We start from the raw sequence: 12,500 nt of genomic DNA on the forward strand, positions 1-12,500 counted from the left end.
AATTATGTTTTTATACTGAACAAATAGCATTTAGGGATTGCACTTGGAAACATCCCGTGTCCACACCTGACACCACTTACTAAAACATCTGCCCATTTCTAGTTGTTAGGTCTATCAAGCCCATTTTGTTCCCTGATATTGTTCACATGTTGTGGAAGCCATCTGATGTGTTTCCAGCTCTGGACATCAATAATTCACTCATAGCTTGTCAATGAAAGATTACTTAAAAAAACAACAACAAAAAACGGTTATTTTGTGTGTGCTTAATCTTGTGTATTCTGAACTACGTAACTCCAATCTATCTTTTGATCATTTCCTTATAATCTCCCAGATGTCTTCTTTCCAAATATACCAAGTTTTGGCATGTCAGAATCATGTAATTACACATGAATAGCAGTTACTTTTGGGTATGTCTATTTAGGCGTAAATCTACATTTTGCCATTACATTTAAGAGGATAAGCATGTAGACATCTAGTTAAATAATCCATTGACCATTTCCCTTTACCCCTCCCTCCCTCGTGCAGCCTCCTACCTGCCCAAGCCCAGTTCCCAACAGTACCAGTTTGTGTATGTGGATGGGAAGGGGGAGGTGTGCTCTGCCAGCCCCCAGTTTACCTTCAGTGCCCCCAAGCCTCTGGAAGACCTGGTCACCCTGGAGGAAGGAGCCCACGGAGAGGAGGGAGGGACTGACATGCTGCTGGTTGTACCCAGGGCTGAGCTACTGCAGGTGAGCAGAGAGGAGGGGGGGTAGTTAAGGAGGAGGGGGATCAAAGTACATATTTCCATCTTTCACTTATAGAGAGAGTGAATGAAATTGGATATGAATGAAAGTGGATGAAATGTATGAACAGAGGTGGTAATCAATACACTGTTCCAAAGAGATGGAAGATGGAGATCGAGATCATGTTTTAGGGGGACTCATTTTCTCTCTTTCTCTCGATCAGAGTCGCCTGCAAGAGTGTCTGCGTGAGCGGGCCGAATTGATCCATGCGCGGGAGGGGGCAGAAAGGATGAAGCAGAGAGAGAAGGAGAAGTACGGGAAGGCGAGAGAGGCTTGGGACAGAGGAAGTGAGCAGCTGGAGAGGAACATCTCTGAGCTAAAGGAAGAGCTGCGAGAGAGCAGAGACAGGATGGAAGAGATGGAGAGGAGGCAGGAGGTAATGTAACATTACAAGACAGGGTTAATGTCCATGCCAAGGTTGTTGATTATGTCCAAGTAGCCCCAGTGTCTGTGTAAAATGTGATTGGACGTAGATAGACAAGATCACAACCCCAGATGTAAATGATCTTGTTATGTTAAATGCCAAAGCAGCAGGAGTTCATTTACAAGTCTAATGTGCTTTTCCATCTACAAGGAGGCTCAGGATACCATACTTTATAGAATATATACAGGTGAAGTCTGAAGTTTACATACACCTAAGCCAAATACATTTAAACTCAGTTTTTCACAATTCCTGACATTTAATCCTAGTAAAAATCCCTGTTTTAGGTCAGTTAGGATCACCACTTTATTTTAAGAATGTGAAATGTCAGAATAATAGTAGAGAGAATGATTTATTTCAGCTTTTATTTCGTTCATCACATTCCCAGTGGGTCAGAAGTTTACATACACTCAATTAGTATTTGGTAGCATTGCCTTTAAATTGTTTAACTTCTCTGGGATATATGGGACGGTAGCGTCCCTCGTAGGACATCATGTTACACAATACATTTATGTTTTGTTCGATAATGTGCATATTTATATCCACAAATCTCGGTTTACATTGGCGCCATGTTCAGAAATGCCTCCAAAATATCCGGAGAAATTGCAGAGAGCCACGTCAAATAACAGAAATACTCATCATAAACTTTGATGAAAGATACAGTGGGGAGAACAAGTATTTGATACACTGCCGATTTTGCAGGTTTTCCTACTTACAAAGCATGTAGAGGTCTGTAATTTTTATCATAGGTACACTTCAACTGTGAGAGACGGAATCTAAAACAAAAATCCAGAAAATCACATTGTATGATTTTTAAGGAAATTATTTGCATTTTATTGCATGACATAAGTATTTGATCACCTACCAACCAGTAAGAATTCCGGCTCTCACAGACCTGTTAGTTTTTCTTTAAGAAGCCCTCCTGTTCTCCACTCATTACCTGTATTAACTGCACCTGTTTGAACTCGTTACCTGTATAAAAGACACCTGTCCACACACTCAATCAAACAGACTCCAACCTCTCCACAATGGCCAAGACCAGAGAGCTGTGTAAGGACATCAGGGATAAAATTGTAGACCTGCACAAGGCTGGGATGGGCTACAGGACAATAGGCAAGCAGCTTGGTGAGAAGGCAACAACTGTTGGCGCAATTATTAGAAAATGGAAGAAGTTGAAGTTGACGGTCAATCACCCTCGGTCTGGGGCTCCATGCAAGATCTCACCTCGTGGGGCATCAATGATCATGAGGAAGATGAGGGATCAGCCCAGAACTACACGGCAGGACCTGGTCAATGACCTGAAGAGAGCTGGGACCACAGTCTCAAAGAAAACCATTAGTAACACACTACGCCGTCATGGATTAAAATCCTGCAGCGCACGCAAGGTCCCCCTGCTCAAGCCAGCGCATGTCCAGGCCCGTCTGAAGTTTGCCAATGACCATCTGGATGATCCAGAGGAGGAATGGGAGAAGGTCATGTGGTCTGATGAGACAAAAATAGAGCTTTTTGGTCTAAACTCCACTCGCCGTGTTTGGAGGAAGAAGAAGGATGAGTACAACTCTAAGAACACCATCCCAACCGTGAAGCATGGAGGTGGAAACATCATTCTTTGGGGATGCTTTTCTGCAAAGGGGACAGGACGACTGCACCGTATTGAGGGGAGGATGGATGGGGCCATGTATCGCGAGATCTTGGCCAACAACCTCCTTCCCTCAGTAAGAGCATTGAAGATGGGTCGTGGCTGGGTCTTCCAGCAAGACAACGACCCGAAACACACAGCCAGGGCAACTAAGGAGTGGCTCTGTAAGAAGCATCTCAAGGTCTTGGAGTGGCCTAGCCAGTCTCCAGACCTGAACCCAATAGAATATCTTTGGAGGGAGCTGAAAGTCCGTATTGCCCAGCGACAGCCCCGAAACCTGAAGGATCTGGAGAAGGTCTGTATGGAGGAGTGGGCCAAAATCCCTGCTGCAGTGTGTGCAAACCTGGTCAAGAACTACAGGAAACGTATGATCTCTGTAATTGCAAACAAAGGTTTCTGTACCAAATATTAAGTTCTGCTTTTCTGATGTATCAAATACTTATGTCATGCAATAAAATGCAAATTAATTACTTAAAAATCATACAATGTGATTTTCTGGATTTTTGTTTTAGATTCCGTCTCTCACAGTTGAAGTGTACCTATGATAAAAATTACAGACCTCTACATGCTTTGTAAGTAGGAAAACCTGCAAAATCGGCAGTGTATCAAATACTTGTTCTCCCCACTGTACATGTTTTACATATAATTAAAGATACACTTGTTCTTAATGCAACCGCTGTGTCAGATTTAAAAAAAACTTTACGTAAAAAGCACACCATGCAATAATCTGAGACGGCGCTCAAACATAACAACATTTCTCCGCCATGTTGGAGTCAACAGAAATACGAAATGACATCATAAATATTCCCTTACCTTTGATCATCTTCATCAGAATGCACTCCCAGGAATCCTAGTTCCACAATAAATCGTTGTTTTGTTCGATAATGTCCATTACTCATGTCTAAGTAGCTACTTTTGCTAGCATGTTTAGTGAACATGTCCAAACGCTCGCGCAAATGCAGGCGAACTCGGACGAAAACTTCAAAAAGTTATATAACAGGTCGAATAAACTGGTCAAACTAAGTAGAGAATCAATCTTCAGGATGTTGTTATCATATATATCCAATAATGTTCCAACCGGAGCATTCCTTCATGTCTGTAGAAGTTATGGAACGCACGGCGGTATCATGAGGAAAGCGCGTGACCAGGAACTGGCAATCTGCCAGACCACTGACTCATTTCCCTCCCATCCGGCCCCACAACACAGCATAAGCTTCATTCCACATTCTACAGACTGTTGACATCTAGTGGAAGGCGTAGGAAGTGCAAACAGATCCATATCTTACAGGGAATTGAATCGGCGATGAGTTGAACATTGACCAGTCTCAGAATTCTCACTTCCTGTTTTGATTTTTTCTCAGGTTTTTGCCTGCCATATGAGTTCTGTTATACTCACAGACATCATTCAAACAGTTTTAGAAACTTCAGAGTGTTTTATATCCAATAGTAATAATAATATGCATATATTAGCATCTGGGACAGAGTAGGAGGCAGTTCACTATGGGCACGCAATTCATCCAAAAGTGAAAATGCTGCCCCCTATCATAAAGAAGTTACTTGGGTCAAACGTTTCGGGAAGCCTTCCACAAGCTTCCCACAATAAGTTGGGTACATTTTGGCCCATTCCTCCTGACAGAGCTGGTGTAACTGAGTCAGGTTTGTAGGCCTCCTTGCTCGCACATGCTTTTTCAGTTCTACCCACAAATTGTCTATAGGATTAAGGTCAGGGCTTTGTGATGTCCACTCCAATACTTTGACTTTGTTGTCCTTAAGCCATTGTGCCACAACTTTGGAAGTATGCTTGGGGTCATTGTCCATTTGGAAGACCCATTTGCGACCAAGCTTTAACTTCCTGACTGATGTCTTGAGATGTTGCTTCAATATAGCCACATAATTTTCCTACCTCATGATGCCATCTATTTTGTGAAGTGCACCAGTCCCTCCTGCAGCAAAGTAACCCCTACAACATGTTGCTGACTCCCACGTACTTCACGGTTGGGATGGTGTTCTTCGGCTTGCAAGCATCCCCCTTTTTCCTCCAAACATAACGATGGTCATTATGGCCAAACAGTTCTATTTTTGTTTCATCAGACCAGAGGACATTTCTCCAAAAAGTACGATCTTTGTCCCCATGTTCAGTTGCTAACCGTAGTCTGGCTTTTTTATGGCGGTTTTGGAGCAGTGGCTTCTTCCTTGCTGAGCGGCCTTTCAGGTTATGTCGATATAGGCCTCGTTTTACTGTGGATATAGATGCTTTTGTACCTGTTTCCTTCAGCATTTTCAGAAGGTCCTTTGCTGTTGTTCTGGGATTCATTTGCACTTTTCGCACCAAAGTACATTCATCTCTAGGAGACAGAACGCGTCTCCTTCCTGAGCGGTATGACAGCTGCGTGGTGCCATGGTGTTTATACTTGCGTACTATTGTTTGTACAGATGAACGTGGTACCTTCAGGTGTTTGGAAATTGCTCCCAAGGATGAACCAGACTTGTGGAGGTCTACAATTCTTTTTCTGAGGTCTTGGCTGATTTCTTTACATTTTCCGATGATGTCAAGCAAAGAGGCACTGAGTTTGAAGGTAGGCCTTGAAATACATCCACAGGTTCACCTCCAATTGCCTCAAGTGATGTCAATTAGCCTATCAGAAGCTTCTAAAGCCATGACATCATTTTCTGAAAATTTACAAGCTGTTTAACCTTTCTGCGCACAGATCCCGATTACGGGATCATTTCCCTAAACAACCGCTGAATTGCAGGGCACCAAATTCCAAAAATATTACAAAAAATATTTATAATCATGCAATCACAAGTGAAGTATACCAAAACACAGCTTAGCTTGTTGTTAATCCACCTATCGTGTCAGATTTTGAAAATGTGCTTTACAGAGAAAGAAATCCAAGCTTTTGTGAGTGTATCAATCAATGCTACAACAGCTAGCCCCAAATTAGCATGGTCACGAAAGTCAGAAAAGCAATAAAATTTATCTCTTACCTTTGATAATCTTCGGATGTTTGCATTCACGAGACTCCTAGTTACACAACAAATGTTCTTTTTGTTTGATAAATATTACTTTTATAACAAAAAAACGCCATTTGGGTTGCGCGTTATGTTGAGAAAACTACAGCCTCGTTCCGTTCGACGAAAATTCCAAAAGTATCCGTAATGGTCGTAGAAACATGTCAAATGTTTTTTATAATCAATCCTCAGGTTGTTTTTAACAAACATAATCGATAATATTTCAACCGGACCGTAACCTATTCAATAAGAGAGAAAATGAAAATGGAGAGCTCTCCTCTGGCGCGCAGGAACTATTCAGAGGACACCTGACTACTTTTGAAAAATCTCGTTCATTTTTCAAAATAAAAGCCTGAAACTATGTCTAAAGCCTGGTCACAGCCTGAGGAAGCCATTGGAAAAGGAATCTGGTTGATACCCCTTTAAATGGAAGAAAGACTGGCCAGGAAACACAGATTAAAAAATATATATATATCACTTCCGGGCTATATTTTCTCAGGTTTTCGCCTGCAGAATCAGTTTTGTTATACTCACAGACAATATTTTGACAGTTTTGGAAACTTTGGAGTGTTTTCTATCCTAATCTGTAAATTATATGCATATTCTACGATCTGGACCTGCGAAATAGTCAGTTTACCTTGGGAACGTTATTTAAAAAATAATAATAATCTGACCCCTAGCATCAAGAAGTTAATTAAAGGCACTGTCAACTTAGTGTATGTAAACTTCTGACCCACTGGAATTGAGATACAGTGAATTATAAGTGAAATAATTTGTCTGTGAACAATTGTTGGAAAAATGACTTGTGTCATGCACAAAGTAGATGTCCTAACCGACTTGCCAAAACTATAGTTTGTTCACAAGAAATTTGTGGAGTTGTTGAAAAATGAGTTTTAATGACTCCAACCTAAGTGTATGTAACTGTAGATTTTATACATCTCTTTCTTTCTGGCTCTTTCTTTCTCTCCCTTTCTCCTCTTTCTCTTTCTCCCTCTGTCTCTCTCTCCCGTTGTCTCTCTCCCCCATTACAGCAGGTGGAGGCGTCAGGGGAGGCCTTGGCTCAGGAGAAGAGTTCCATACTGGCCAAGAAAGCAGCCAGCAAACAGCGAATCAGAGAGCTGGAGGATGACATTAAAGCGCTAACACTGAAAGCTGTGGAACGAGAGACTGAGCTGGAGAGGTCAGAGACTTTCTCTATCTCCCTCAACCTCAATCTCAATCCTTCTTTTGATCTTTCTCTATCTCCCTCAATCTCAACCCAACTTTTGATCTTTCTCTAGCTCCCTCAACCTCAATCTCAACCCAACTTTTGATCTTTCTCTATCTCCCTCAACCTCAATCTCAATCCTTCTTTTGATCTTTCTCTATCTCTCTCAACCTCAATCTCAATCCTTCTTTCGATCTTTCTCTATATCTCTCAACCATAACCTTCTTTTGATCTTTCTCTATCTCCCTCAATCTCAATCCTTCTTTTGATCTTTCTCTATCTCCCTCAACCTCAATCTCAATCCTTCTTTTGATCTTTCTCTATCTCTCTCAACCTCAATCTCAAGCCTTCTTTTGATCTTTCTCTATCTCCCTCAACCTAAATCTCAATCCTTCTTTTGATCTTTCTCTATCTCTCTCAACCTCAATATCAATCCTTCTTTTGATCTTTCTCTATCTCTCTCAACCTCAATCTCAATTCTTCTTTTGATCTTTCTCTATCTATCTATCTATCTATCTATCTATCTATCTATCTATCTATCTATCTATCTATCTATCTCTCTCAACCTCAATCTCCATCCTTCTTTTGATCTTTCTCTCTCTCAATTCAATTTCAATTCAATTTAAGGTGCTTTATTGGCATGGGAATCATATGTTTACATTGCAAAAGCAAGTGAAATAGATATTTAACAAAAGTGAAATAAACCCCCAAAAATGTACAGTAAAGATTACACTTACAAAAGTTCCAAAAGAATAAAAACATTTCAAATGTCATATTATGTCTATATACAGTGTTGTAATGATGTGCAAACAGATAATTACAAAAGGGAAAATAAATAAACATAAATATAGGTTGTATTTACAATGATATTTGTTCTTAACTGGTTGGCCTTTTCTTGTAGCAACAGGTCACAAATCTTGCTGCTGTGGTGGCACACTGCTATTTCACCCAGTAGATACGGGAGTTTATCAAAATTGGATTTGTTTTCAAATTCTTTGTGGGTCTGTGTAATCTGAGGGAAATATGTGTCTCTAATATGGCCATACATTTGGCAGGAGGTTAGGAAGTGCAGCTCAGATTCCCCCTAATTTTGTGGACAGTTTGCACATAGCCTGTCTTCTCTTGAGAGCCTGGTCTGCCTTCGGCGGCCTTTCTCAATAGCAAGGCTATGCTCACTGAGTCTGTACATAGTCAAAGATTTCCTTAATTTTTGGTCAGTCACAGTGGTCAGGTATTCTGCCACTGTGTACTCTCTGTTTAGGGCCAAATAGCATTCTAGTTTGCTCAGTTTTTTTGTACATTTTTCCAATGTGTCAAGTAATTATCTTTTTGTTTTCTCATGATTTGGTTGGGTCTAATTGTGTTGCTGTCCTGGGGCTCTGTGGGGTCTGTTTGTGCTTGTGAACAGAGCCCCAGGACCAGCTTGCTTAGGGGCCTCTTCTCCAGGTTCATCTCTCTGTAGGTGATGGCTTTGTTATGGGAGGTTTGGGAATCGCTTCCATTTAGGTGGTTGTAGAATTTAACAGCTATTTTCTGGATTTTGATCATTCGCGGGTATCGGCCTAATTCTGCTCTGCATGCATTATTTGGTGTTCTACGTTGTACGCAGAGGATATTTTTGTAGAATATATTCGTTGATATATATGTTGAAGAGGGTGGGGCTTAAGCTGCATCCCTGTCTTATCCCCCGGCCCTGTGGAAGCAAATGTGTGTGTTTTTTGCCAATTTTAACCGCACACTTGTTGTTCGTGTACATGGATTTTATAATGTATATTTTTTCCCCAACACCACTTTCCATCAATTTGTATAGCAGACCCTCATGCCAAATTGAGTCAAAAGCTTTTTTGAAATCAACAAAGCATGAGAAGACTTTGCCTTTGTTTTGTTTTGTTTGTTTGTCAATTAGGGTGTGCAGGGTGAATACGTGGTCTGTCGTACGGTAATTTGGTAAAAAGACAATTTGACATTTGCTCAGTACATTGTTTTCGCTGAGGAAATGTAGGAGTCTGCTGTTAATGATAATGCAGAAGATTTTCCCAAGGTTGCTGTTGACACATATCCCATGGTAGTGATTGGGGTCAAGTTTGTCTCCACTCCACTGGTTCCAAATGTTGGAGAATATGCCAGAGCTGAGGATGATGTTAAAGAGTTTAGCCAATTGGAATTTGAGGTCTGTATATTTTATCATTTAATTTAGGATAACATCAACCCCACAGGCCTTTTTGGATTGGAGGGTTTGTATTTTGTCCTGTAGTTCATTCCCTCTCTCTCTCTCTCCCTCTCTCTCTCTCTCTCTCTCTCTCTCTCTCTCTCTCTCTCTCTCTCTCTCTCTCTCTCTCTCTCTCTCTCTCTCTCTCTCTCTCTCTCTCTCTCTCTCTCTCTCTCTCTCTCTCTCTCTCTCTCTCAATTAAATTGCAGTTCAATGTATGGGCTTATTGGCATTTGGGAAAAATATGTTTACATTGCCAAAGCAAGTGAAATAGATAATAAACAGAAAAAGAGTACATTAAACATTACACTTCCAAAAGTTAAAGACATTTTCTCTTTCCTTGTGTCCCTCAATCTCTTATCTTTCCATCTTTGTGCTTGTTATTCTTAAACTATTCTCTGGTTAACGCTAACTCTGTCTCTGTGTGTAGGATGAAGGAGAGGGACAAAAAGCAAGCAGTTCAAATGATGGAGGATGAGAAAGAGAGGAAAGTTCTGCAGGTACTATAATGACTTGGATTTATTTAGTGCTTTTCTAAGTGTTTTTCACTACCAACGTGTAGTGTCTTACCTGGGTGAAGCATAGCAGCCATTTTGTGCCCAAACCCTAACCACACATCATGTCTGATCCCAAACTCCTCATCCTCCTCTTCTTCCTCTCTCCCTGTGTCTTCCTCAGCTCAAGCTGGAGCAGACCGAGGGGGAACTGCGGAGCCTGTCTGCTGAGTTCCAGGGTCTGAGGAGCTCCCTGGCCCAGAGAGACACACACGCCCTGCAGCTACGGGATACCATCACCACCCTCACACACAGACTCAACATGGCACAGAGGAAAGAGGTGAGCCTGGCAACACCCTTACACACCATCACCCACACACCATCACCACCCTCACACACAGGCTGAATACAGCACAGAGCAAACAGACGAGACTGGCACCACCCAGAGAGGGATAAGTACAGTTAATAAAAGGACGTAAGGGATTGGGAGGGGAAGAACAGAAGACAATACAACAGGAACATGGCAGTACACATTGCTGTCCCTTGTCCTTACCAGTCATCTAATAAAAACACTGCTGTTGAGGTTATTTGAACCAACATTGCAAACTTTGCTGGTTGGAAGTATAGGGATGGGAAGTTGGATAGGGAGTGGCGAGGGTGATTAAAGACAATGCAACAGGAAAGTACCCAATGTTCCATGGCCTCACCAGTCATCTAACAAAACCATGTTATTGTTGTTGAACTATCATGGCATCCCACTCACCCTCTTCTCATCTTTCCTATCAGGCGGAGAGCGAGGCCTCCCTGGCTGAGATGTGGGGCCTGCGAGAGCATCAGGGGGCCAGGGAGCGTGGTGCTGAGGGCCTGAAGGAAGAGCTGTGTGCTCTGGTGGCTCAGAGGGACCAGGGCCAGACAGAGCTGCACCAGGCCAGGCTCCAGGCGGCACAGCTCACCCTGCAGCTAGCCGACGCCAGCCTGACTCTGAGGGAGGGCAGAGCACACTGGGCCCAGGAGAGACAGAGCCTGCAGTGCACCACTTCGGTAGGACACACCACCGCAGACAGTAATAATCATATGGATGGACCTAATCATATGAATTGGATTACTCAAGTAGTCATTCACCTTGAATGCAAGTAGCAGAATGTCTTAGCAGCAAAATAACATATCAACATTCTTTTGACTGTGTGGTAGCCTAGCAGCAGGTAGCCTAGTGGTTAAGAGTGTTGGGCCAGTTACCGAAACGTCGCTGGTTCGAATTCCTGAGCCTACTAGGTGAAAAATCTGTCGATGTGCCCGTGAGCAAGGCACTTAAACCCTAATTGCTCCTGTAAGTCGCTCTGGATAAGAGCATCTGCTAAATGACTAAATGTTAACGGTATGTTTCTCACCCTGGCAGAAGGAAAGAGAGCGTCTGGAGAAGCTGAATGGAGAGATGCAGCGGATTGAAGAGAAGCTTCAGGAGGAGAGGATGGAGAGAGAGAAGGTGGAAGTGGAGCTGGGAAGAGAGAAGGACTGTAACCGGGTAAAGAGGAACACCTACTCTACCACATGGAAATCAACATTTACAGATATGACCAGATACAACAACAAACTTGGAAATCAAAATCAGCTCTCTATACACACCAGTGGAGGCTGCTGAGGGGAGGACGGCTCATAATAATGGCTGGAATCGAGTAATGATATCAAACACATGAAACCCCCAAAAAACGTGTTTGATAACATTCCATTGACTCCATTCCGGACATTATTATAAGCTGTCCTCCCATCAGCAGCCTCCACTGATACTCAAATGTGTCCTCTATAGTATTGAAAACCATTCAGACTTGTTGGTCCTGTATGGCTCAGTTGGTACAGCATGGCACTTGTAACTCCAGAATTGTGTTTTTGATTCCGATAAAATACTTTATTTTAGGTTATTATATATTTCTGTCAACATGCTGAAACCTTCAAACTGGAAAAACTAGTCTCTTTGATTACTTATGATGTGCTGTGCTGCTGATCAGGCTGTGTATAGCAGTATATGACTCCTACTGATGACTGCCCCCTGCAGGTGCAGCTGAGTGAGACACGCAGGGAGCTCCAGGAGCTGAAGGCCAGTCTGAGGGTGGCCCAGAAGGAGAAGGAACAGCTGCTGCTGGAGAAACAGGCAGGACCACTTCTCTACACCTGTCCACCTCTTCAACCACCATTTCCCCTCTCCCACTGTCCACTTACATTCACATTTCTGAATCAACTGCTATCCCCTATCCACTACTCCAGACGCTCTCTGTCCTTTTGCCATGGGGAGGGAGACACACACACACACACACACACACACACAGATAATAATTCCTACGACACTACAGTGGTAGGCTTGATTACCAACAACGACGAGACGGCCTACAGGGAGGAGGTGAGGGCCCTCGGAGTGTGGTGTCAGTAAAATAACCTCACACTCAACGTCAACAAAACAAAGGAGATGATTGTGGACTTCAGGAAACAGCAGAGGGAGCAACCCCCTATCCACATCGACGGGACAGTAGTGGAGAGGGTAGTAAGTTTTAAGTTCCTTGGCGTACACATCACGGACAAACTGAATTGGTCCACCCACACAGACAGCGTTGTGAAGAAGGCGCAGCAGCTCCTCTTCAACCTCAGGAGGCTGAAGAAATTCAGCTTGTCACCAAAAGCACTCACAAACTTCTACAGATGTACAATCGAGAGCATCCTGTCGGGCTGTATCACCGCCTGGTACGG

General features: G+C 42.7%; 1 protein-coding gene across 4 annotated transcripts in view; it reads left to right on the forward strand.

Annotated features, from left to right (window-relative positions):
• The window catches only part of LOC139557720 (calcium-binding and coiled-coil domain-containing protein 1-like), a 29,748-nt gene that overhangs the window by 10,862 nt on the left and 6,386 nt on the right, over positions 1-12,500 (forward strand). For all 4 annotated transcript variants that reach the window (XM_071372842.1, XM_071372846.1, XM_071372844.1 and 1 more), the window contains 8 exons: positions 526-728; positions 946-1,158; positions 6,886-7,034; positions 9,701-9,770; positions 9,949-10,104; positions 10,551-10,805; positions 11,161-11,286; positions 11,815-11,910. In XM_071372842.1, coding sequence (XP_071228943.1) covers positions 526-728; positions 946-1,158; positions 6,886-7,034; positions 9,701-9,770; positions 9,949-10,104; positions 10,551-10,805; positions 11,161-11,286; positions 11,815-11,910 — 1,268 coding nt within the window. The remainder of the gene's footprint in view (positions 1-525; positions 729-945; positions 1,159-6,885; positions 7,035-9,700; positions 9,771-9,948; positions 10,105-10,550; positions 10,806-11,160; positions 11,287-11,814; positions 11,911-12,500) is intronic.

The sequence above is a fragment of the Salvelinus alpinus genome, chromosome 28, assembly GCF_045679555.1.
Source record: "Salvelinus alpinus chromosome 28, SLU_Salpinus.1, whole genome shotgun sequence".
NCBI lineage: Eukaryota > Metazoa > Chordata > Actinopteri > Salmoniformes > Salmonidae > Salvelinus > Salvelinus alpinus.